This window comes from Rhopalosiphum maidis, chromosome 2 (assembly GCF_003676215.2).
Source record: "Rhopalosiphum maidis isolate BTI-1 chromosome 2, ASM367621v3, whole genome shotgun sequence".
Taxonomy (NCBI): Eukaryota; Metazoa; Arthropoda; class Insecta; order Hemiptera; family Aphididae; genus Rhopalosiphum; species Rhopalosiphum maidis.
Window position 1 is genome coordinate 8,240,303 of NC_040878.1, and position 27,735 is coordinate 8,268,037.

General features: G+C 30.7%; 3 protein-coding genes across 3 annotated transcripts in view; 1 reads left to right on the forward strand and 2 right to left on the reverse strand.

Moving 5' to 3' along the window:
• Nucleotides 1–6,012: 6,012 nt before the first annotated feature.
• LOC113553351 (LMBR1 domain-containing protein 2 homolog) lies at nt 6,013–14,703 on the forward strand. Its single transcript, XM_026956649.1, has 12 exons — nt 6,013–6,186; nt 6,380–6,543; nt 7,470–7,637; nt 8,527–8,737; nt 8,824–9,000; nt 10,487–10,661; nt 10,891–11,072; nt 11,150–11,283; nt 11,345–11,450; nt 13,955–14,156; nt 14,222–14,317; nt 14,386–14,703. Exons 1-12 carry the CDS (start codon nt 6,013–6,015, stop codon nt 14,568–14,570), a joined length of 1,974 nt encoding a protein of 657 aa, XP_026812450.1. The 3' UTR covers nt 14,571–14,703.
• LOC113553352 (WD repeat-containing protein 92) lies at nt 9,018–10,225 on the reverse strand. Its single transcript, XM_026956651.1, has 2 exons — nt 9,815–10,225; nt 9,018–9,718 (listed from the first exon to the last, which is right to left on the reverse strand). The coding sequence occupies exons 1-2, from the start codon at nt 10,215–10,217 to the stop codon at nt 9,051–9,053; spliced, it is 1,071 nt and encodes a 356-aa protein (XP_026812452.1). The 5' UTR covers nt 10,218–10,225; the 3' UTR covers nt 9,018–9,050.
• A 3,205-nt stretch (nt 14,704–17,908) lies between the features above and the next one.
• The window catches only part of LOC113555310, a 125,426-nt gene continuing 115,599 nt past the window's right edge, over nt 17,909–27,735 (reverse strand). Inside the window, 14 exon segments of the mRNA XM_026959736.1 lie at nt 17,909–19,394; nt 20,710–20,899; nt 21,850–22,088; nt 22,423–22,693; nt 22,857–23,193; nt 23,195–23,459; nt 24,040–24,240; nt 24,312–24,680; nt 24,842–25,600; nt 25,915–26,103; nt 26,183–26,773; nt 26,868–27,056; nt 27,154–27,366; nt 27,443–27,634. Of these exon segments, the coding sequence (XP_026815537.1) occupies nt 19,153–19,394; nt 20,710–20,899; nt 21,850–22,088; nt 22,423–22,693; nt 22,857–23,193; nt 23,195–23,459; nt 24,040–24,240; nt 24,312–24,680; nt 24,842–25,600; nt 25,915–26,103; nt 26,183–26,773; nt 26,868–27,056; nt 27,154–27,366; nt 27,443–27,634 (4,247 nt within the window). The 3' untranslated portion in view covers nt 17,909–19,152.

Consider the following 27,735-nt stretch of genomic DNA (forward strand, 5'->3'; position numbering starts at 1 on the left):
AATTCTTGTATATTTTTTACATATTTTCATAATTTTGAATGCATATTTTTTGCATATTTTCATGATTTTTACTGCATATTATATGGCATATTTCGATACTTTTAAGTGCATAAAAATCCGCGCTCTAGTCATTACATAGTCATTCAATCAATTCAATTATTATTTGTCTATTGTAATAAAGCCAGTTTAATTACATACCGTACTTACATAAAATCATTACATGTAATATTATAAATTACAAAGATTACCTATTACTTTAATTTAACAAAAAAAAAACGACTTGATTAAAGTCACATATCCATTATATTATAGCCATCTCTCGAAATCTTATCTACTAAACTCGACATTTACTGTTGTAGGTACAGTATAACAATAATCTCTAGGTATTTTTGTTGGGTTCCAACCATTTTAATTCGATGAATAAGACATGTAGGTAAGTACATCAAATATAAAATATATTTTATTCAAATTAATCGAACTAGTTAGTTCTATTTAAAGACATGATTTATATTTCTATTATATCAAATGACATAATTATTGTTACCATTTACGAAAAATGTAATAAGTTAGTATTAGGGTAGTGTATGATATTTTCACTATTTCATGATACTAAGCTGTCAATTTTGTAATAATTGATTTATACACTTAATAATAGATTAATACGAAAAAAATACAATTTTTTAACAATTTTTAATTTTATATATTTTTTTTAACAACAACAATTTTTTGAAAAAAATCAAAATAAATGGTGGCCGAAGGGCTCAAACAGCATATTCAATTAAATTTTGTAATATTGAATAAATAATTGATAAAAACTGTATAATTTTGAGTCTAAACGTGTGAAACATTGTAAACAATAACCAAAACAAAACGTGTTAACATGAACAAAAATAATTAGCCTTTTAAAAATGGAATAACAAAATCAGGTAAAAAAAAGGGGGAGGCGTCAAAGCGTGTAAGATATAGAGGCTTCTGCAGTCACCTGTGCGGCGTTCTCGCGAGCAGTCGAGTGATGCTGAGGCGTTTGCCCGGCAGCGCGATTCGACGACCATCATGACAGCAGGCCAGTCCAGACAGCTTCGGCTTCGGGAGCGGCTTGTGCGCGATGTGGTGCAGACCTGGCGACGGGCAGCGGACAGCAGAGACCGAAACGCGCGGATCGGCGACGACGACGGAATCGCCGCGAGACGAAAAAGGGAGTCAGCGGACAACGACGCAACGCTGTCTTCGGACTCTCCTTAAATCTCGTCCCGGCGGTTCCGTCTGCCGCGTCTGCATCCGACGTGCCGACCGGAACCGCGCACCACCTGATCTTGAAACTTCCAGTCGCTAATCGGCCCGGATGCAACACATGCATCCCAAAGCCCGTCGTACCCCTTTCCACGCCGTCGAAAATCTTCGACGACGTGGAGGGGTGACGAGTGGTTGCATGGTTACACCCGGTGCCAGCCACCCGACTAATTCTCCAAGACTATTTTTTACTTCCTCGCCCCTGGCCGTCACAACGTCCTTTTCTATCGGCTCCAGCTCGTCGCCTCCAGCAAGTGTGGCTTCAGGCGACGCATCATCATCCATTTTTTCCGGCACAGTGCCCTTCTCTACCGCTTCCTCTTCACTTGCATCAACCAATTCAATTTCGCGTAACTCATCCTTGTCTATTTTTTCTGGTATACAATTTTGTAATTCTATCTCCACGACGTCTGTATCGATTGCCACTGCCGCCTTAACATCGTCATCTAGTGATTTATCATCGGTCAACAAAGATTCCACTATCTCTGGTACCATCACGGACGTTGTTATTTCCTCATCTTTACTTGTACCAGCCAAGTCATCTTCGGACGACGATTTTTTCAATTCTATCTCCACGACGTCTGTATCGATTACCGCTGTCGCCTTAACATCGTCATCTAGTGATTTATCATCGGTCGACAAAGATTCCACTATCTCTGGTACCATCACGGACGTTGTTATTTCCTCCTCTTTACTTGTACCAGTCAAGTCATCTTCGGGCGATGAACCTTTTAATTCCGTCTGCATAATTCCCGTCAATATTGCATTATTGTCGTCACTAACTTGAGAACGATCTCTGCTAGACACTAACGGTCGCAAGAGTAGATCGTTCTGTATTGCCCGTACATTTTGATTATTAAACGACCGTAGTTCTTCAATAAACTGATCTATATTTCGTGACATTGTTACACTAATAAATATTTTATCGTATGTATTGATAATAAATGTGTAGTATGTCCGGGAATTTATTGTTAATGAGCCTTTAAAAAATGTTGCGCTAACAAAAAAATTGAAAATCTCCCAGACGACGGATACAGTGTTGTTTATTATACTAGCCAGCGACGAGTACGGTAAGTCCGTTATTTTTCCAAAGACCATTATTATATTGTAAAAATGTTAATTATTTAATATTACCCACTTAAGTATAGGTACTATTTTAACGAAAATTTTGATTTCTGTACCATATCCATTTTATACTTATAGGTGGATCTTTTTTCAAATATAATATATTTTTTTCGATTTAACTCTATAATGTATGACATATTTTTCCGATAAACAAAAGTTTTTTCCAATTATTTTATATTTAATACAATAACGATCAAGTAAAGATATTATTATTTATTATCAATATTATATTATTTTGTAATTTAATATAATTTAAATAATGTATTTCTGTGTATAATACATATATTATAATACGACTCTTCTGGTCCAAACCATTTTACCATTTTTTCCTTAATTAACGTTGCGGCATAAAAAGCTCTTGGCTGAAAGATGAATAGATAAATTACGGTATGGATCCACACGACCTACACGCTCCTCATCACATCAAAAACATATGAAAAAGTTCCCAAATACATGATTATATACGTCAGCAATTGGATGTATTACAATTTAATTTAAAATTAGTAATAAAATATTATTGTTTTTTTTTTTCGCCTTCGCGCATCTTTTAACTACCAATGAGAATTTTATAATATAACGTTTAAACTGTTTAAATTATTGGCATTGAATTAATTAATTTGGTTTTAGCCGTCAACTTTTCTAAAAATTAAAATTATTGAAATAATAATGTTTAGTTTAGCATTAATTTAATTTTAGTTATTAAATATTTTTTTTCTCAAATTATGTAGGCATAATTTGTACTTGTTATTAAAAAAGTTTTAACGTTTTAAAATAATTATTAGACTTTTAATTGATTCACCTTGTATACTTTTAAATGTTTTGTTTAAATTTATGTTGTGTGTATCACTGTATCAAAATAAAATTACACGCCAAGAACTAAACCGCAAAGAATCGGAAAACCTTTAAAACTAAAATTGGTATTTTTAGATAGAATAGTCTTATATGTATGACTCTTAACAGGCTCTTATTGATTTTAATAGATTGAATAAAATAGATTAATTTTAATAATTGCTTTTCGTAATCTCAAGCTGAGTTTACACTTAGGCTCGCCAAGTCTAGGTTTAGTTCCATAAACTATGTAAGAAGTTTAAAAAAATAAAATATATTATTTATGCACTTGTATGTTGCTGCATAAATAAAAATATATAAATACAATACATAAACATTTTTTAAAATATTCCAATGTAAAGTGACTCCGCACACTCTATCTAAAAACAAGTATTACATTTGATTATTTTTTTTTTTTTTTTTGGGAGGGGTGGTTATTGAAATAATTGTGGACTAAGCCCCCCTAAGTTCCCCCCCTCGATGTCTGCCTATGGATAGTATACGGATTTCCATAGTATAAAGTTAATACATGTTCGGAATTTATAAATTGTTACGATTATTCATATTCTCATCTGCTTAGGTATATAATCAATAATAATAAAATGAATATATGATAACTATTTAGTTGAAATACATAATTATGGTAAATTATTAGTTCTAGGGAGTACAACGAAAGCTCACTGATCTCAACTCATGGTTTCTACCACAGACACCTTCTTTCAATTTTTTTTTTTAATTATCATGTAGCAAGTGCCAGCTAGAACCTGGTATTCTGGTCCAGGCCATTTTAAAATAATTAATTTAGAACTTTCTGCGTTTCGGAATATAGTGGGTTAGAAATACAATGTTGCCCCTTTTGTCAAGTATAAATAGTAGGTACACAAAAATGCATTTATTTGGGACAACGGGACATATTATGGCGAATGGCGATGGTAATAATTAGATAACGATAATTAATAAAAAACTAAAAATATAATTACAATTATTATTGTTTATCTCTATTGTCGTTGTTGTACGACGCCGACCGAAGTGGTAATGTAAGTGTACCTAGGCATATGTAGATACAAATACGAGTTATATTACCCGTCACGTTTTTAATATCTATTTTGTTTAATATTTTTTTTCATTGTTGTTTTTATAAACCAATTCAAAAATCTAAAAATTTGAGAAAAAAAGGTCTTTCTCAAATAATGGTAGTCCACGAGACCACGACCTATCAAATGTTCTTTTAGACCTTAGTAGTTCGTAATATTAAGAACTGAGTTTGAAATTTTGAATATAGTTTTGTGAAATAAAGCTGCATGTCAATCATATTTCATAGATAGGTCATAGTAGAATAATGATATAGATAGGTAGTGAAGTTTGGTAATTTTTAATAATTTTTTTAAGCAAGTTTAGGATTTGGGAACCACTGGTTTTGTTATCAAATATTGTTAACAGCGGAACTTGCGTTTATTTTTTTTTTTATCAAAAATAGCAAATTATATTGCCAACTTTATGCGTGATACTATACATGTTGTAATAGGATTAGGAAGTACTAAGTAGGAATGACTAATTATAAGGAGTTTAAGAATTAGAATATGTTGGTAGGTTCTAAGCTTTTAAATATTTGAAAACGTCAAACACAACAATCAAGTAGTCAAGTCTCAAACGTGTCATTTAGAAAACAGAACAAAACGACTACTTAGTAACTTTAGTACTTTCCTGGTAAAGTGGTAACAGAAAATATCAAGTTCCCGTGTGGTAGGTACGAAATTTGTCCATAGATAAGAACTTTTGTATTGTTATTGTTATTTGTTCAATTTGTTGTCTGTGTTGTCTATATAATTCGACGGATGACGTAAGGTTGGACACGAATATACGATTGAATTTTTTTTTAAAACTTAATTATTTATGAAATCAATCGATGCAAAAAAATGTACTCATATGCTTCAAAGTGAGAAGGACTTAAGTAATTTGAAATAGTTCTATTCATACGCTAAATGCATAACTATTAGATTTATAGTTTGTTTGTCTTCAGTGTTGACTGATTTGATTTGGTTTGTTAATCCTTTTAATTCGGTAAGTTGAAGATATTTTTTTAAAACTGATTAAAAGTAATAGCAGTTTTTAAGACTGGTCAAGATTGCTTACCCTTTTTAAATTCTGTGGTGGTTTTTTTCAATAATTTAGAGTAATAAATATAGCTTATTATCAACTTGTACACTACTGTACTAATAGTTAATGGACTAGCTCTAAGTAACTTAAAAATTTAAGAAAAATGATACTGCGAATTGGAATACAGTTATTTTTTTAAACTTTTCTGTAGTCTTTTGAGAACATCCAAAAAAAAAAAAAAAAATGAACTATTTAATTAAATGTTTCTTAGAGATTACCCGTAATTTAAGTAAAGCATAATTGACCATTTTTGGTTAACTTAAACACATTTGAAATCTGAATTATTTTTGGTCAAAACAATCAAAAAGTGAATAGAATTTTAAACTCATTATAATTATATAATATATTTTGTTTGCATTTTAGTTGGTATGCAGGATGACAAACCATCTCCTGAACCACCAGTGGAAAATAATACACCAGAGTTAAAAAATTCTATATCAATAAAACATTTTGTACCGAAAGTTGGATTATTGCATCATAGAGAATCTCTGCAACTGATATTATGTAAGCCAAAATTAATGCCATTGAAATCCATGACATTGGAGAAATTACAAAAGATGCAATCCGAAGCAGAAAAAAAATTGTCAAACAGATGATTATATAAGTTTTAAAATGACTGTGGGAATATTCAGCGCTGAAGTTATATTCGCTTTTATTTTAACTACGGTGATACTTAACCGTTACGGCAATTGGAAAACTCAAAATATTGTTGTTACAACAGCCGTGCTCATTGCTTGGTATTTTTCTCTGTTAATTATCTTCGTTCTTCCTATTGATATATCATTGGTAAGTTTTTAGATTACTATAAACATAATATTTCATTGTGTTATAATTTCATTTCAACTAAAAAATGTTTAATTATTCAATTTTTATTTCTATAATTTAATAAAAATATTAATCTAAATAAAAGATTGATTTGTATATAGTATTTATATAACTAGCATTCATTATAATATGTGATTATTATCTTGAATTCTAGGCAGCTTATCGTAAGTGTGTTCAAGATGGGCATATCAATTACGATAATAATACAAATTCTAGTCAAGATTCATCAGCCTGTAAAAAACCCTGGAGTTATGTGCCAGAATCTACGTTACCAAACATGTGGAGAGTTGTTTATTGGACTTCTCAATTTCTAACATGGTAAGTAATCATATAGAACATATAAGCTACAGTAAATTCTTGATAGGTATGTTGAACATTTAGTAATTTAAAATGTTTGGTACTTTCTTATTTGACTTAACAAAATGTGATTGATAAGCATACAAATATTCATTGTGAATCATTATTTTTACCAATGAATTGATTAGACACGCAATCTTACAATATATACCTACATATCTTTGAAAATTAATCAAAAGTATTAATATAATTAAACTAATACTTTTTAATTGAAAAAAATAATATATTTAATGTTATTATCATATTATTAAGAAAGCCATCTGAGCTATTAGTATAACTTTAAGAGGAATTGTAAATATATCATTATCACATATTTAACAAAAGAAATCTTAGTAATTTTAGTTTTGTAGTCAAATTTTTAAAATTAAATAAATAACCCATTACAAAAATTGTTGTTTATGTGTGAAATTTCTTCCTAGCATAGTGTTTTTATAGTATTTAAATTATTTAAAAAAAAAAATACTGAGATAGCTTATACGGGTTACTAAAATTAAATTCTCCTCAACCAATCTTTTATTATGTTAATTCAATAATTTAACTACATAACAGTAATGTGAAGTGCAATTTTGCTATAGTGTTTATGTGATGTAAAAAAATAATAGCAGATGTTACAATGACTTCTTTTAAATGGTTTTACAAGAGTTAAAAAAGTATTTTTCAAACATTTTTTTAAAATTGTATAGAACTTTATATTTCTATAGTCATAGTGTTTCTATTTTTTTATCATTCATTTTATACATTTATTGTTTAGTTTTTAGTACAAACTAAGATATATTATTATGATAATTATTATCATATCTTAGTCTGTGGTTTTTATAATATTATTTGCAATTTGTTAAATATGTATAATATATTATATATAGTTATTTAAAAGTATAAATGTTTAGGTTTATTATGCCAGTTATGCAATATTATGTGAAGTCTGGAGAATTTACACTGAAGGACAAATTGAAAAATGCTATTAAAAGCAATACACTATATTATAGTACATTATTGTTAATTGTTACAATACTTATAATTTACATTGCTCTTAAGCCAGGAGTGCATTTAGATTGGTAAGTTTACAATATTTGTGCAGATGTCAGATAAATTCTAGTCATGATAAATAACAGTATTATTTAAATTACAAAAATAATAAGCATTTAAATAGTTACAAAGTATTATAAAATAATTTAAATTTAAGGTTTTGAAGATAATTTTATTTAAAAGCATCAATAATTTAAGTTTATTGTATGATAAATATTTTTTATTAATTATAGTACTTAATTAATAAAATTATGATTTCAAATGTTATGCAAACTAGTGATGTCTGCATATCTGTCTTATAAATAGGGAGCAGATTTGAACGTATTAAAGAAGAAAGAATCAAAATATGTAAATAAATATAACTTAGGATTAGAGTATGTATTTATCTCTTATTTAATTCTTGAAACTATTTAAAACTACACATTCTCTGGGATATAAAAATTTAAAGTGGCAAAGTACCTAAATAAAACCTAAATATTATTAAGTGTTTCCTAACTATGCACCTATTGTATCCCATTTAGTTAAAATAAATGGCTCTGGAAGCTGATTGAGATCTTTTGGTGTATTATTCTTTAAATTTTACAACTTGGTATGGCGCTTTAAGAAATACTCTCTTAATTGTAGTTATTTGGTAAATGTAATTTGATCTCATTGTTTCTGCTAACAAATATATTTAAATTAATTAAACTGTACTTATTTACCGAATATATAAAATAAGTATTTTTAATGAAATCTGTTCCCTTCTTATAAATATTGAAATATTTATTTTACCAACAATGAAGTTCTTGAAAATACTTTAACTTAATTTAAATAAAATAATTATAATTTAAACATAAGTTGTCAATATTTTAAAAAACATTTTTTTTTTTTTTTTTATTAATTATTATAATATTAAAATATTATTTTTATTTTTTTTAGGCAAAAATTAAAAGCTATCGCATCATCTGCTAGCAATACATGGGGATTGTTTCTATTAATATTATTGTTAGGTATTGCATTAGTGGACATTCCAAGAGAATTATGGCGGTCTAGTCAAATTGATTATACATTGAGAAAAGTATATTTCAAACTGTCAAAACTTAATACAGAAAAGTTAGAATCCGAAGGAGCTTTAGAAGATGTTCTTGAAGTACTTATCTCCTATATATTATATTGTTTTGTAAAAAAAAATTTTAAATAAGAAAAACAAACTAAAATTTGGAATTCTTACATTAGTCAATAAAAAGTGTTAGTATCAGTATGAGTCCAAATGATGCGTTGTATGATTATTTTCAAATAATTTTGAAAAAAGTTCCTGAGGATCAACAAGATTTTTTGAAAAATGTGCGATCAAATTCAAGGAATCATACAACACCTCCTTCAATTGGCATGTTAACTCGACTTCATAAACAAGTAATATAAGAAAAAAATATTATATTAAAAAAAAAATGATAAGAATGAGCTTAATACAAGTTAAGTTTTGTGAAAATTAATAGTCTAATATTTTGATCAAATGATGTAGACAGTGCTAGACCTAATTTGCTCGAACACCATCGAAAATTATTGATTGGTTGAGTTGATATTAACTGATTTTGAATCAATTGTAATTTTCCTGGATTTGTTATCTTGTCTCCATCAGATTCAGTTATATATCTATCTTCGGGATACATATATTTCCACAAGTATATTGAACCGTTTCCTCCAGTTGTAGTAAAAATTTCTCGATGTTGTGGTAAATGTCTTACAGTCCAAATGGTGTGTTTGTGTACATTATTTTTTATGTAACCAAAACCTTTTGTAGGATGTTGAACTTTAATATCGAATACATAAAAATGTGATTCTATTGTTGTGACTATTAATTTATTCATTTTAATATCTCTTCTATCAAATTCTAAACTACAAACTCCATTTGATACGTTGGTTTCCCAGCGTAATGCCATTGCTCTTAAGTCTAACATTTTTATGTCACCATTATCATAACCAGCACAAACAATTCGTTCTTCTGAGTTGTAAGCATTTCCAAATGCTACTGTCCAACAATCTCTCTTTGTAGCACCAATCGCAGTTTCCATTTTTGCCACTGGTAATTTTTCTCTTGGATCCCATATTTTTACTGAACCGTCTTTCCCACCTTAAACAGTTATTTTTATTAAACACCAAAAAGACAATTTAAGTAAATAATTAGCAATAAATATAATAAGAAATAAGAATATTATAATGTTAATACCTGTTACTAATTCAGGAGCTCCGCACCCAATTCCAAGCCCACCAATACCATCAATACAATATATAAGACCTTGATGAGCTTTTACTGAATAGAGTGACTTAGCGGAATACTCTAAGTCCACAATCTCTAAGTCACCTTCAAAGTTTCCAACTGCCAAATGTGTTTTATTGATAGAACTCGATTGAAACGTAGCACATTCAATGGCAATTGATTTCTCATATTCTTGAACAGTTTGTATGTCATTATCATCCAACCTATATATGTTTATAACACCTTTCAAGTTTGGTTTGCCACCAACAGCTGTGAATTTAGCTGAGTTGTGAATCCATTGACAATCTTTCAACTGATAATTAACAGACTTCTCCCTGTGAATAATAATCTGGGATTTACTTAATTTATTCATTTTTTGAGTTTTTGTCTTGTCAATACGTTTGAGTAAAATATTCAAGTAGAAATTGTAATGAATGATGTGTAAATATTGTTGCTATGGTTACTTATAAACTGTATGTGACATCAATGAAACACCTTTAAGTAGATAATACAATAATTGCTATATAGTATTAGATGTAAGTACACTTTTTGTTATCAGGCTAAAATAAAATAAATGAAACAATACATTTTAATTATATTATGCTAACATTATAAAATGCATATTAATATATCTTGTTTTAGTTGATTGTTGCTGTACATATGTATCATCGTACAGAGACGCAAGGCAGTTTAATGCTAGAAAAAGCCATTTTCTTGGAAGACATTAATTCAAACATGACATCTAGAGAACGAAAGTTTAAAAAAATGTTCAATAAGCCTTCAAAATTGAATAGTTATGCAGACACGTCCACAATTGGTGAGTTAAAACCTGTTTAAATTGGTTGTTAATTAAGATATATCAAATATTATTTTTCTTATAGTAAAATTTATCTATGTATTATAATTATTTTATACAAATCATTCAAATTATGGGTAATTTTATACTAATAAATTATAACATATTATACAAATCTATTTCAAAATCATGTTTAAATGTATATTTTAAACATAATATTGAATTAAATTAATGCATTTTTAATTGGTAGAATGGTATTGGTGGTGTCGTTTACATCCTATGATGCTTCGAGCTTTATCAGTGATTACTGGCATGCTATCAGTTATTATTGTGTGGTCTGAAATGACATTTTTCAAAAAGCAACCAGTGCTCTCTATTTTTGCTCTCATGGTGAATATGGCAAAACAAAACAATGATTATGTTATGATACAGGTAAAGTAAAAAATAACATTAATTTAAAATTGTGTGTAAATGTTGATTTTAAATTGTCACCAAATTGTTATTACCAGGTTTTATCTACTTTATCCATTGCTTACTTGGCATATTGTACGTATTCAACAATATTTAAGATAAAATTGCTTAACATTTACTACCTAGCACCAAACCATCAAACTACTGAAAGTAGCTTAATTTTTTTTGGACTGTAAGTATTTACCTGGTTAAAAATGTATTTGAATTGGAATCATTAAATATTACTATTATAGGTTGTTGAGTCGTCTAACATCACCAATGTGTTTAAATTTTCTTGGACTTATTCACATGGACAGTCATGTGATAAAAAGTCGTATTCTTGAAACTGATTATACCCAGGTAAGCATTTGTTATTTCGTTTGGATATAGACTAAAATAGTAAAAGATAATTGCGTGGAGAGTAATAAAATATTATTTAGATACTAAAGTAAAAATAATTAATAATTATATAAAATTTTTAAATAAGCAAAAAGACTATAATAGCAAAATGTTTTAATTCTTTAATCCCCATTAATTGTCTTACTAAATAAGTCTTGTTATGTTAAAAAATGTGCAAAAAAAAAAAAAATTTTATTTTATTAAATTAATGAACAATTTCTTTCTTTAAACTTTTAGTTTCTGAGTGAATGTATTAATTTTACAATAATGTGTGTGTGTGTTTTTTTGTGTATGTGTACATTTACATTTTATACAGAATAAGAAGTAAAAAAATGCTTTGATTTCTATTTTAAAGGTGGTTATGAATAGAAAATTGGATTTAGTACTTATTTTAGAGAGGTCAAGATTCTCAGTATTTTATAAAATAACCAGGAAAAAAGAAAAAAAAAAGAAAGAATTAAGGAAATTTTGACTATATCAATTTTGTTTTTTTTTGGTAAAAACACTATAAACCAGCATACCTAACCGAATAACTGATAATTTAAATTTTCACCAAATGTATATATAATAATTTTTAATGTATCTACAAAAATTTTCAAAAAATTTTGATACATTTGAAATTTTCCATTTATTTTATTATTATTTTTATTTATAAATGTCGATAAAAAATTTATTTGTTGGGTAAAAATACTTGAAAATTTTGTTATTAGAAATACATAAATTTTTTCTTTTCATATCTTAAATTTGAAAATTTAATACAAGGTTCTTTATAAGTTTTACAACCTATATTAAATACATTTTTTCAATCAATAAATCAAATTAATTTATTATTAGCGTTAGAAGTTTAAATTTTTATGATAGAATTTCACTCATCAAATAATTATTTCTTCTTAAAATATTTTTAATATTTTGTTATAGTTAAAAAAAAATAACTATAGATATTTGAAAATTTCACCAAATGTTTAAATGGTTATTTTTTATACATGATGAATTTTTAAAAATATTTTCACTCAAATATTTTTACAGACATTTGAATTTCTCAATTTTTTTTCATTTCTATGAATGTTAATAAAAAAATTTTGGCTTGGTCATAAAGCTTACAAATTTAGTATAAGACCCCACATAAATTGTTTTTATTGATATATAAAAATATTTAAAAAAATACATGTTATACAACATTTATTTTTGCTTGTGAAGTTTAAATGTTGACAAAGTTTTAAAATTGTTTTGCAGTTGAAGCAAGCCTGGGCATAAACGAGTTAAAAAGTTAAAGTTAAGTTAATTTTAACTTTTTTAAATATAATTTTCATTAACTTAATTAATTTTTATTGACATTAACTTAATAAATAACGAGTTATTTTTAATCAAATTCAAGTTACGTAATTTAATAATTAATTAAACAATAAGTATAATACAATTATTATTAATTTACGATGCATCTTGCATTAAACATAAACATTAACATTTACCAGAAATAATTAAATTAAATTAAATTAAATTGAATTCTTGTTTCTATTAACCAGAATTGTTTAATAAAAGTAACTTAATTAAATATATTATGTAGGTATAGCATTCTATACCGCGGTATACGGCATATATTAATAATAATAATAATATTTAATACCTAGTTAATAGTAAATACTAATAAAGTAATAACTAATATATATAATATGATATGGGTAAAAGGTACAACGCATAAATCACAAATATATAATTCTCAAGTGACAAGAATATAATATTATAAAGTATTTTCGTCATAAATAATCAAATCAGTTATTTCTGTTTTTGCCGTTTTTGGTAATGGTTATGTTTATTTAAAATGTTTATATTTGTAAACAGTAAAACAGCTAATATTGTCAATAGACAAAATAGTTCTTGGCGGTTCATTTTTCGTTCTTGATTCTCGCAGTACGCAACTACACTTAATATACTTAATACACTTTCCATATAACTTCTAACTTAACCGAGTTAAAAAAAAAATTAGATTAACTATTAACTATTAACTTATTAAAAAATGTTCAATTTTTAAATAATATTTAAATATTAACTCAGTTAAAAATTATCATTAACTTGCCCAGGTTTGGTTGAAAGTGTATTTAATGTGTAATTTTTGTATCTAAGGCCTAAAAATTTAATATAAAGTTTCTAATAAGTAGTTCATACTGAAACAAAAAAATCAAAAATATGTCGATATTATAATATGATTTTGTTTTATAGATATTTTATGTACAAATTTGGTCTAAATTATTTATTTAGACTATAAATAACCGTATTCATTATTTTGTTATTATTTAAAACTTCAAAAACTATTATTCATGGGGACATGATAACTTTTATGTTTATTGCTTTATTTTTTATACCCAATGACATTTTCAAATACAAAATTTTTGGAAAAAATTAATTTAACCAACTGTATTACTAATAATTTAAAACAATTTTTTACCTTGAATTATTTTTTTTTTCAGATAATGGGACATATGGATGTTATTACAATAATCAGTGATGGTTTCAATGTTTACTTTCCAACCCTCATACTTGCTGTATGTTTAGCGACTTATTTTAACATAGGAACAAGAATATTGTCTATATTAGGATTTCCTCAGTTTTTGGAAGATGATGATTTGGTGATCGATTATATTCAAGAAGGGCGTTTGCTTGTTGTTCGAGGTAGATCGTTTAATATTGTACTAAAAGCTATTAGTTGATGCTCAAGTGGTATGTTTTGAATTTAGAAAAAGAAAGGCGTGAACGTAAAATACGAGGTAACGAAATGCGTCGTAAATATAGAGAAAGGTCTTTACCAAATACAAATGAAGATGTCGAAGAAAGTATGTAAAACATATTATTTTTATAACCTAAAATGTATAGTGTTAATGGTCGATAATGAATTTGTCAGGAGTTCCACCATCTCGGAGAGAAAACATGAAATCATATTTGTTGGATAATGCTGATCCCATTGATCGATCTTATCATAGCTATAGTACGAATAATACACCTGAAGTTGAGAGACAATTACCCAGTGTGAGTACAAGGCCTAACAGTACGTGGGAGCCACCGAGGAATATATTTAGTGATTTGTAACTTTATTCTAATCAATTATTTTATGTTTCTATGAAATGCATTGCCATAAATATTTTCTGTATGTTGAATTTTAATGTGTTAAGATTAAAATAATTTCTATTTTAAATGTATTATATTTTTCTTCTGAAAACGATTTGTAAATGATTTTAATATTTACTACATTATTACATAATATATTACACTATTAAATTATATTAAAATATCTGTTTTTAATAAAATATACTAGATTAAAAATAATATTGTATTTTGATGATTTATTATTTTTAAATTGTGTTCAAGATTAAAGACATTTTAAATTGAAATAATATTTGAATAGTTAATTGATTGATACCTATCATAATTAAAGACTAAGAGGGAGTTAGTTAAAAATGTGAGTATAAAAATGCTGGAATTATTGTTTACAGAAAGGACTTGCACTACTTGCAGTGAAATGTCTAACTGAATTTTGAAACTATAAAAAATATTTAAATCCACTATCAAGCCCGGAATTAAGAGATTTTGAGGCCCAGGGGCCAATGTTTTAAATGAGGGCTCTGTACGAAAAAAAAAAATAATGTTTATATTATTATTATATAACTATCTATAATAATATATTATATAATATGTTTATAGGGCATATAATACATAGCAACATCATTTTATTTATAAATTATAATTTACAAGTTTTTTTCCTTGCTTTTGTTTGACAAAATTCTTTAATAACTGTGTCGTTATTCATTGTTTGAAGAATGTCTTTTTCAGATACCAATGTCATAAGTGCAGTCAAATTGTCTTGGTTTAATGTTGATCTGTATTTATTCTTTACTCTATTCAGTTTTGAAAAGCTCTTTTCGGCTGAACAGTTTGAACTTGGTACAGTCAAATAAATTTTAAGTGCAATACATATTAATTTGGAAAGGCATCAATTAATTCATTTTTATTAAACCATTTCCAAAGATCGAGTATACTAAAATGTTCGTTTTCTTGAATTGATGGTTTACATAAGGAAAAATACTCTTGAAACTGTTTTATTTCGTTTTTATGTTATTATCTACACCTTCTTTGTAGGTCAATATAAAATTCTCAATACTGTGTTCAACATCATTTTCATAATTTATTATGTTAACAATCGGAACACACAACTTTGTAACAAATAAGAAATTGTCTGAAACAAACTTGTAAGCTTCAGCTCATTTGTCTAATTCAGAACAAAATGTATCAATGATTATGTTGTGGGTCTCAATTCTAAACTTATTACCACCTTGCAATACATTTTTTTTTTTATGTTCTTCCTCCATCATGGTAAAGACTATTGATTTCTGGACCAAATTCAATAGCTTTATTTTCATAAACTAAACTACTATTTCTTAAATTTAAAACATACTTTTTCAATGATTTTAGTAAATTCAAAGCGTTCAACGGGTCACAAGAACTGTCTTGCAGGTTTATAGATATCTTATTAGACCTATCCAATATATCATTCCACAAAAAAGATAGATATGCAGTTTCTTTATTTTTAATTTGTTTTAAGAGCACTTTAGCATCCCTTTTTGAGTCTCCGTTTTCATTATTACTTTCACTGATACATTTTAAAGCTTTTATTATTTTCATGTAGTTATGAGTGAGAGCTTGACAAGAATCCGAGTGACAGGACCATCTAGTTTGACTAAGGGATTTCAGTACAAGCAATCGGCCTTTCACATTTTTATCTAAATTGTTGGTCAAAATGTCCCATCTATGAGTAGATCTACTAAAAAAATTGAATATACATTGTAGAAATCCAAAAAAACTGTCTGCTTCTAACTTGTAAGTGGTTAATTTGACATTAATTGACAATTATTTATGTCATAATTATTTTTTTTTAGGTAATTTATGCGATGTTATAGCCTATAACGAAAAAAGTATTAGACAAATCTGATGCCCCTAAATAAATTCCGACTATCGAGGCCCGGGGACCATGGCTCCCCCTTAATCCGGGCTTGTCTATTATTCAAAACATGCAAATCAATTTGTAAATAATTTGCTAAGTATAAAAAATATTTCAAGGTATTTTATAGTAGTTAGTATTATTGTAAGAAATTTTTACTTATAAATTATAATCAACATATGTTTAAATTGGTACCTAAATTGTGATTCCAGATGTATGTCATATTGCGTTATCAAGCAACTTAAAAGCTATACAAAAAGTTAATGAATAATGTTAATAATATATTATATTCTTCCAACAAATTTGAGAATTCCAAGGCACGTAAATTACTTATAAATGAACATTAGTAATGATATTTTATTATTTTATTATTTTAATACACATAGACACATAGTTGTCATAGTTGGTACATAGCTTGTATTTTATGAATTAGAGCAAGTAAATACAAATTATAACATGAGTCATAGAGTACCCAAACCTTAACTTTAAAATCGTTTAGTCCTCATTTTAAGGATATTATGTAAATTAAATAAATTCTGAAACAGTATAACACTATACTATAACTATCCATCTAATTACGTCCGCAATGTCTGCTAATAGGTACCCAATATTTAGTTAGCTAATTATGACCGTATGTTTTGCTTTGTGTTTAGTAGCTTTTGACTAGAAACAATAAATTAAAAACCACAAACTGTATGAATTCCAACATATCCGTTGTTAAACGATTTACATATTGAATTTTACGATTAATGGGCTGGAAATATATAGCTGGTACACAGTTATTACCTTTATCTATGGGCTATACAACATAAGCTTTTTAGAGGACCGGACTGACTCAAAGAGGCCTACCATGCAATTTTGTAAAAAAAGGTTCACAAAAAAATAACAAAATATTTTTATTTGAAATGTGGAAAAGTTGTGAGGGCCCACACATTTGGGGGCCCCTATCGAGCGATTGCACGTTTATACCGTAGATCAGTCCCGACCCTGCCCATAGAATTGTTGATTTTATTCACCTTTTTGGCTTGAAACAGTTGAAACATTGAAAGTTTAAGTAGTACACATATGTTTTTAAATAAACTGCACCTACAATAGTATGAGTAATAACAAAATAATAATAATAATATGAATGTAAGTTTATTCCTTCTTGGCCTCTTAGTTTCGTGCGACTAAAAATGTGATATCTTTGGCGCTCCTGTTAGGGTGGTTGCTCTATTTGCTTGTTTCTTCCTCCCCTTTACCACGTTATCCTGTTTGGCTGTGTGACCAACGTCAGGATCTGACGACTGATGACAAAGCGACATAAATGATTAACAAAACGTTTTTAAAAAAGCATAATATTCGTTTAATTATTATTTTCATAATATTATCACACAGTATTGAATTCTAAATATCTAATTTTAAATTTCTAAAAAAAAAAAATAACTGTTACACAATGTTTGTAAAATGCAATACCGAAATATTAAGTTAAAATGTTATAGTATTTTATTCCAATAAAAGACAATCTTAAATGGTACTTACAGCTAGTTACAGTAATATATAAATTTATTCTAGAGCCTAAATTTGTTAATTAATGACTTGAAAAGAATACTAAACAGTTTTGATTTAAGTAGGAGTAATATATATGTATATAAAATTAGTCATTTTTAACAATTTTCTAATGACTGAAAATAATATGTTTATTTAGGAAGTTAATTTTTTTTTTTTTTAATTATTTATTTTGTTAATAAATTAATAGTTATTCGTAATATATCACACTTTCATACACAACATTCGATTAAAATGTTAAACGATTATACAAATTTAATTCTAATATATTACACACACACACACACACACACACACACACACACACTCACACACACACATATATACCTTAAAACTAATACTGAACAAGTCTTCCGAAAGCTTACGACTTCAAACGTTACCTAATCGAAGAAATGTCATTATTGCACAACACGTCATCGGATTGTAATTATTCTAATAAATGTATAATATATTTTTTTTTTCAATAATGACACTATGCGTTTGTGCGTGAGATACCTATTTAATTGAGCCACGAAACTCGCAGTGTAAGCGTTCGGAAGAGATGTCCATACAACAATTAAAACATAAATAACAATATTATGTACGTTAGAAATAATTATTTACGTTTTAATTGAGTAGTTTTGACTAATTATATCGCGTCTAGTTCACAGAAAGGCCTTTAATCGGGGAACACTCGTCGTCTCGTTATACATAATCGGATAATAATATATTCGTTACAATTTGAAAGGTACCCTTTTTGTTACGTTTTTCCCAACCCAAAGTCTTTTAGATTGTGTCATTATTACGACGTGTACTTTTTAAATGTATTCATTATTGTTTTTTTTTTTTAATCTTAACGACGAGTGTCTGCAGCTAATTAAAGGCCCGTGAGAATTTTGTCGAGCGCAAAACATGGCAAACGATTAACAGTCGTAAAACAGTGTATAGGTATTTATAAAATAATAAAAATAATATAATAATAATAATATAATGTGTTAGGCGCTTACGACCCGACTGTTATGCGGGGAAGAGGGCGGTAAGGTATGACAATATATTTTTTTTATGTAAAATAATAAAATTTATAGGTAAATTATGTAAACGACGACGGAATTACAAAAATCGTCGTCGTTTTAGTCTTCGTTGTGTTCATCATGTCAGGTAATCAGGCGACGGTTCGGAAGATGTCCGGTCGTGATTCATGAACATCGGATTCGGCACTTGAGTTGGATGCGGTAGTGGACCGTTGACGTTCGGCGTTCGCCTGTAGGCCATCAGCCAACACGAAACAGCCACGGCTACGGCCACCAGTGCGAGCAGGGCGGTAATGACGAGGGCCACAATGAGTCCGATGACTGACACGCAAATGTCCTCGGCGGGTTGAATAATCGGAGCTAAAAAGGGGAGGGGTGACAAAAACGAACAATTTTAGTATAAGAGTTTAAATATAAATTTTAGTGTCATTGCGTTATCGTCGCAAGATAAAAATTCGTGGCACATTCCACCCTCCCACAATGTTTACCCATGATATTTATGAGCCTGACCCACGATTTTTTAACTGAAAATAAATGATGATCTAAAGGAATATGTCTTTTTAGAGATAAATGTGCGGGTTTTATTTAATCGAGTTGTACCTATTCAATATGTAGGTAGTATAATATATGTATCCCATAAAAACCCGTAATAAAAAATATATTTATTAATTATTGATAAAGGTACACAAAGGTATACGTAGACTTATTTAATCGCAGATACCTACAGCATAAAAAATGATCGTGACCCATTTTTTTTATTACTAAAATTATTAATATTTAATAGTGTATATAAGATCCATCTTCATATATTGATGATTACCGATCGATAAATATTGTTTTAAGTTATGCTGATATGGTGATATATATAGGTAAATGGTAAACATTGGATTACAATCTTTTATTTATTTTAAGAATGTCATAATAATATTTCCAACGGCCTGTGGAACATCATTCTCAACAATAAACTTTAACCGAGATCTACCGACATTCTTGGAAAAAGTAAGCAGACAAAGTGGCAGCAACTGTTCCAACCGATAAATCGCAGTGTACGTACCTTTGACTATGTGCTCTAAAATTAAATGCTGAATTAACACAGATATTTCAATATAAATGGTATACAACTGGTCCGGAATATTATTATTTATTCTTCATTTAATTTTATTATTGTTACAATACGACTTTAATTAGGTGGTATTTTTTTTTTATTTTATTTTTATTTATTTTGGTAAGAAAATTGTAATAATATTTTGGTCTTCTTCATTAAACGGAGAAAAAATTGCGGCGCATGCTATAGTATTTGCTGCACCAGCTAATCTATAAGTTACGAATACAATGATGTATACATATTGTTATTATTACCTACGTCCTGCACGGGTAATAGGCCAGGCCGGGGAAAGTAAAAGTGAACGATAGTGGGTCAGATGTAATCGGATAGCAAAACGCTCGTCGTCGTCGATGACGTCAACCGAATTGGTTTATTAGGCGAGGAAAAACGCGCGCGTGCGACAGCGACAAATCCGTTTTTCAGAAATAAAACCGTCGACACGCTTTTGATCCGCACAACGGCCAACGATGACGTATATATATATATATATATATATATATATATATATATTGACATAACAGTATAGGTAGTGCATTTTATATAGCCAAATGCAATAATCGTACAACTTACCTTCAGTCGGATCCATCAATCGTTCTTCCCTGCGTTCGAACGTTAAAATGGCGTTCGACTCGATTGTGATCTCTTCTCTCAGCTGTCCTCGCTGGACGGACTCAAGTGCATCGTCATCTGGTTCGTTGTTATTTTTAGATATCTCACGTCTCCTGCGTCTTCCAAATGCGTTGTATCCGCGGCAATTCACCTGCAAACAACGACAGTTAGACGAGTTATAAAACACTGCGGAAACGTATTGACGTAGGGGCTTATAGGGATGAGAAAAGGCGGAACTTTTGCACTCGTCCCAAAAAAATTATCTGTCCTTACACTATTTTTGCTACGTAGATTTGCTAATTATTAAATCATGTGTGTTCAAGACAAAAATTAAAAGGCGTTCGTAAAAAACAGCGAGGGGAAATAAATATTTGGGACAAAGAATTTTCCTAAACCGAGATCAAGATTTGACGGTACATTAGACATTTAGACATGATTTTTGTCGGTGTTCGTGTGCGACGATATCAAAATTTGGTATGACTATAAACATTAAGGCATTGCGTCTACACACCTACCTCCTAATATAGTCCTATTAGACGCGTATAACGACAGTGGGGATTTCTGATCGTGTGTACAAATCGTTATTGTTTCGCCCTACCATGTAACCACATCGTCGGTACACGACTATAGATAATATTGAATAGATTGTGAAGGCACATTCGTCATCGTTGTCTCGTTATGCCTGCGGCCGGCGCAGTCTTTATACGATTTACCGTGTATTGTTAATTGTATACAATTTGGTTCATTACATTGCAGGTGCATACTCATTCCACGATTTTTTTTTATTATGCACTTATTCGAATTTTGGTTTTTGAATTTTAATGTAGGCATATAGATTCGATATAGACTATATTTTCAAAAACTTAGATGTCATATGACAAAACTAATTAAAGTTTTTCAAATGATAATTGTACTTTTTCACTGTAAATGTGTTAAGCATGTGATTTTTTGTTTAAACATTGATGTATATAAATCGAATTTCAAACAATTAGTATATTATTAAGTGTTAACTACGTATCTTTTATTAGATCCATTATGATATACAGGCTATGACGATTATTACGATGATACCTACACTTAACAGTTATAGTATGTACATACCGGTTGGCATTTGCCGAAGCACACGCGTATGTTACACTGGAATCGTATGTTGTCGGAACTTGGGAATTTGAATGCATTGAAACCGGCCAACAGAGATTGGGTATCCGCGTTGTAGTCCCACTCGCCGAATATCGTCGGGTCGGTCGCGCATCCATTCTCGTCGGTTACAATGTACTCGTTCTCGACATTGTCTTCGATCGTTTTCGCCACACAGCTTCTGGCGTATCCTCCATAGATGCCTACAATACAAGAATAGGTCATTATAGGTTATTTGTGATTGGCATAACGGAAATAATAATGTGACAACTGACAAGGGTGCGTCACACGAGTCTAAACATTAATTAGAAGTCTTGAATATTTTTAAACGCTAATCGGAAATCATAATTATTTATATAAATATTAACATTATAATTTATATTTATATAGCATTATACATGTATATGGTTGCAGTGTATTTTATAATTAAGCTTAAACACTTGAACAACTTTATTATATTGGTAAAGTCGGGGTACACAATGTGTGACCGATATTGATTTTTAAGAATATTATTTTATAAATCGTTTTCACGCTTACTCGACGGTTGGACGTCCACTTGTAGCATTAAGTTGTCACCGATTTCGGCTGAGTCGATTTCTTGACCAGTGTGCGTAACGATCTTCATCAGACACGTAGGCGGCGGTCCGGTGTTCGCTATCGTACCAGCTGTGGTCAACATGGATACGTTAAAACCGAGCGTGACGTTCTGTTCTCCGGTGTTGTACACGCATCGTATGTGATAGGCTTGGGCTTTGTAAGTCACCAATTTCGGATGTTTCTGTATGACTAATACAAAACTGGCCTGGCCCTGTTGTATGCAAGAAATTGTAACATTAGCATAGGAATATCAGAACTACAGTAGGTTTCATCGCCGGTGAAATGAATTGCGCATAATATTTGGATATTATGATCCCCTCGCAAGTAAAAAAAAAAAAAAATAGAAATTAATACATATTGTTATTATAACTCACGTTGATGTGTATAAGTCCACAGTTTCCAAAGTTCACTTTGAATATTTCTGTTCTGGGCGGCGAGTCTGGCGCCATCGATACGACCCTTCTACACTGTTCATTCTTACTGTGACCCTTCACGTAAAGCACTCCGTTAAATCCTTTTTCTGTTATATGGATTTCAACTTGCACTCCGTCGGACAAACATGTGACAACCATGTCCGGTCTCGGGAAGTCCGTTCTAAGTTGTGTTGTGTTTTCTGTAAATTGTTTTTCATATAGTTTCAATAAAGTAAATCAACAAAACGGGGTGATAGTATTAATTTAAAAAATGGTTTAATTATTGTTATCATAACATATTGTTCGTCTACATACTCGGTACACATTGTCCATAGATGTTCAAACTGTAACCGTGTTCGGTCGGACATATGCAACGTCCTCTTTCGTCAATGATCAACCCTCTATCCAGAGCGCACACGCAATGGCCACGTTCATCGATCTTGTATCCCAGTTCGACTACGCACCTACGGCATTCGTCTTCTTGGTTCAGGGCTGTGCCCGGTGGACAAACGCATTCTCCATCATCGTTTCTCACGTAGCCTTTGTCAATTGGACATTTTGAAACTGAAAGAAAATAAATACATATATATTATTATATTATAGCATAATACGCTATGACAAAATATTTTCTACATAGGGTTTAACGTATTAAATATAAAAAAATATATTGACATTTTTAAACCTAATTAAAACGGGTTAAAATGATTAACAAAAAATTTACAATACACTAATACTACAAAAAAATAAATCATGATGGTTAACAAAAAATAAGGTGGCATAACAAAATATATAGAATATCATCAAACAAAAAATAATTTTTAACTATTTTATATTTATGTATTTATCTTAAACATAAAATTTATTTTTTCATTTATATTGGTGGTTTCATGGATTTATTTTTATCTTAGGAATCTGTGTATTATAATATAATTATATTATCCTGTATTCTAAACTATGTAAACGTCATATTTTTCTTTAAATAAAGCCCTGATTTTAGATATATGTTGGCTATCATAAATAAGTTTTTTTTTTTCCAGAAGATCAATAAACTAAATTAAATTGTAACTTATTTAATGAGTTTAATCTTAGTTATAGTTTTACAATACTAAAATAATTAAGAATTGACGTTGAAAAAACATTTTACCTTCGTCACATCGTATGGCTGCATTTCCTTGAGTGCCCGGTAGACACTCGCACGTCATCGTTCTTATGGGGAAGGTGTCAAGGACTTTGCATTTCGAGTTTATTCCACACGGCGATGAAGCATCACATGGGCTCACGCATAGTTTGTTAATGCAACCCGTCTGTGATGGACAATCGGAATCGCTTTGACATCCAGCTTCGACTAAAGAAAAAAAAATTCAAAATTAATTCCCGTTCCGAGCTTTGACGCTCTGTCATTGTCTGAAGACGTACTCTGTTTGCAAGTAGTTCCAGCGTTTCCGATATAACCTGGTGGACAAGCGCAATCAGTGCGGTGGTTGTACACCGTACACTCAGCTGGCTTGACGCATGGATTATTTCTAGTGCATGGATCGATACATTTGGTGTTTATGCATGCCTTGTCGCTGGGACAATCTGAGTCTGACCGACAGCCGGCGACCACGCAGGCTATTTGCGGATTTCCGGCCATTCCGGGCGGACATTCACACACGGCTTGATGGTTGATGCCGTAACATTCGGATGCTGTGCCACAACTACTACCGTCTGCGGCGCAAACGGCCACACAAATACGGTTGACGCAGGTGTGTTGACCAGAACAGTCGGATTCGCTTCGACAACCGGCTAAAAGTAAAGAAAAGTTATTTTTACTTGCAGTCATGGAAACATCATAATGGGACAGGTTAAAATTGACAGAGTAAGCAAATATAAAGCGAAATGTTCCATTTTGTCAATGGTAAAGTACAACGTTTTACCAGGTGTCACAATTATCAAAGAAGTCGTACCTCTCGAACAGTCGATCTCCGGGCTGCCGTCAAATCCGGCCAGGCAAGAGCAAACTGGCTTGTGGTCCCACACTCTACACTCGGAGTTCGGTCCGCAGTTGCAAGGATCGATGCATCTACCATTCAGGCAAGCTCTGTCCGATGGACATTGTGTGTCCGCGGTACAAGCTACAGCCGTCATTGGTGGCGTTATCTTGCAGGTACCACTGCCGCTGCTTACGTAACCGCTTGGACATTCACAAATCATGGTCCTGACTGGCAGCGAATCGATTACCACGCACTCGGCTGGTCGCTTGCACGGTTCCAGCGTGGTGCACGGGTTACGACACACATTGTCAAAGCAGGCCAACAGCGATGGACAGTCGGCGTCTTCCTTACATTCAGGTTGTGCTTCCTGTCTACAGGCCACATACGGATTGCCTACCATTCCTGGAGGACAACGGCACAGAGCGAAATGGTTTTGTACTTTGCACTCGGCTTGCGACGAACACGGGTGTTCGTACACGCACGGATTGATGCACTGCCCATTGATGCACGATCGATCATTGGGACAGTCGTTATTGCTGTGGCAACCAATCACCAGGCATCTATCGTATGGGTTACCACGATAACCACTCTTACACCGACACTCGGGGCGACTTGCGACCGTGAAACATTCAGCATTCGGGCCACATGGATCTTCTACTATACATGGATTTAGACAATGACCGTTGATACAGGCCTTGCCGGATTCACATTCGGAATTTCTCTTACATCCCACTGAAAATAATAAAATATGATTAATTAAATGTTGAATTATATTACGATTTAAAACATAAGGATTTTTTTGGTATTATCCATGATTATATATCTGATATCTGATAGTGTAATGGGTTTGTAGAGAGGAAGGTAGGATATTTAGACGTTTCATAGATAAAAAACAGAGGATAATCCCATAACTATCTAAAAAGTTTAAGAATTACAGAAATCATAAAAACTATACATTTCTCGATCTTATATCCGTATGAATTGAAATAAATAACAATACAGTTCGAATAAGTGAATAATAACTGCCATTTATATAATACACATACCTATTCTACACGCAAAGTTTGGATTTCCATCGTAACCTTCCAAGCAAGAACAAACTGGATGATGATTTTGAACGAAGCATTGGGCGTTTGTACCACAATTGCAAGGATTACGGCATTGTCTATTAAGACATGCTTCATTTGACGGACAGTCATCGTTGGAAGTACAACCAGGGGGTGAAGAAACAATTACTATAAAATAAAAAATATTCATTAAAAAATTTGTTTGGAAAAAAAATATATCACGTATTCATTAAAGATGAAATCTAACCTGGTCTGCATTCGCCACCTTCATCGAGTACCCATCCTTCGGAACATGTACATGTCATTGTTCTAACTGGTACACTGTCCAAGACCGTGCACGTAGCACTATTCGAACATGGCTTAATTTCTTGACACGGATTCACACATTTTTCTTTGATACATGCAAGACGACTGGCACAGTCAACATCAATTTTGCATTCTGGTTCGCCGAACAGAGGTGGTGGTAAACGTTCACAATAAGTATTTGGATCTCCCATCGGTAAGTTTTCTGGGCATCTACATGTTGCGGCGTGGTTTCTGACAGAGCAAATGGCGTTTGATGCACACGGAGTACCATGTTCTGTGCATGGATTGATACAATGTTGATCGAAGCACATGCGATCTGACGGACAGTCTACATCGTATGTACATTCAGTTCTTTCACATTTCTCGAACGGATTTCCGAAGTAACCTGGAGGACATTGGCATGCAGCCCGGTGATTGTCACCATAACATTTAGCAGTCGGTGCACAAGGATCACTCAATAAACACGGTGGAACACATTCGCCGTTATAACATTGTTTATCGTAAGCACATTGGTCATCTGAAGTACATCCCACTAAAATGATTTAAAGTTATATTATTATTACCATAATAAATCTCTTATACTGTGTTAGTATAGTTTTATTGATATTTAAAAAAAATATATTTACTTTTTATGCAGCCTTGTTGGGGATTTCCATAATACCCTGGCTTACAAATACAACTAGGATAGTGATTATTAACTTTACAATCTGAGTTGGGTCCGCAATTGCACGGATTCACACACAATCTGTTGATACATGATTCTTCTGAACTACAATCAGTGCTTGATACACATCCAACAGTTGGAACCGATGATGCTATTAACGTCAAATACAAACATTGATAAATATTATATTGTGATTTGTTTAGAAATAATATATATATATATATTATAAAAAATATAGTTCTTCTTACGTGGAGTGCACGCTATGCGAGGATCACCGATATAACCGTTGGGACATCTGCAAACAGGTTGGTGGTTTTGAGTATGACAGAATGATCCACGGCCACAACTGTCTCCTAAAGTGCATGGACTAATACATCTTTGGTTGACACATGTTGTGTCAGACGCACAGTCGTCGTTTTTCGTACATTCTGGCGAAGGTGGCAATATTGGTATCGATTGTTCTAAAAATTTTTAGTGTTAGCAGTCGAATACAAATAAACAATAACTAGGTTTAAGGTATATTTTGTTAATCCTTACGAAGTGAGCATTCTGTGTGTGGGTTGCCTGTATATCCTGGTGGACATGAACACGCAGCTTGGTGGTTTTGTGAGATACATTGTGCGTTTATACCACATGGGTCGATTCGGCATGCTTCTATGCATCCTTGATTTACACATCTTTCTGATAATTGACATTCTTGATCGCTTTTACATTGAGGAGTAATGGGAACTGAAAATTTTTTTTAGTATATTATTATTTTTTTTTTGTTTTTGAAAAATAGAATGTAAAAAATGTTTAATGTAAAAACAAATTCAATATAAATACTAGTT

Coding starts and splice junctions, on each gene's coding strand:
- LOC113553351 (XM_026956649.1), top strand. CDS start 6,013: ATGACTGTGGGAATATTCAGCGCTGAAGTTATATTCGCTTTTATTTTA. Junction 8,738..8,823: donor CTTTAGAAGATGTTCTTGAA/GTACTTATCTCC, acceptor TTCTTACATTAG/TCAATAAAAAGTGTTAGTAT. Junction 11,284..11,344: donor AGCTTAATTTTTTTTGGACT/GTAAGTATTTAC, acceptor TTACTATTATAG/GTTGTTGAGTCGTCTAACAT.
- LOC113553352 (XM_026956651.1), bottom strand. CDS start 10,217: ATGAATAAATTAAGTAAATCCCAGATTATTATTCACAGGGAGAAGTCT. Junction 9,719..9,814: donor AGCTCCTGAATTAGTAACAG/GTATTAACATTA, acceptor TAACTGTTTAAG/GTGGGAAAGACGGTTCAGTA.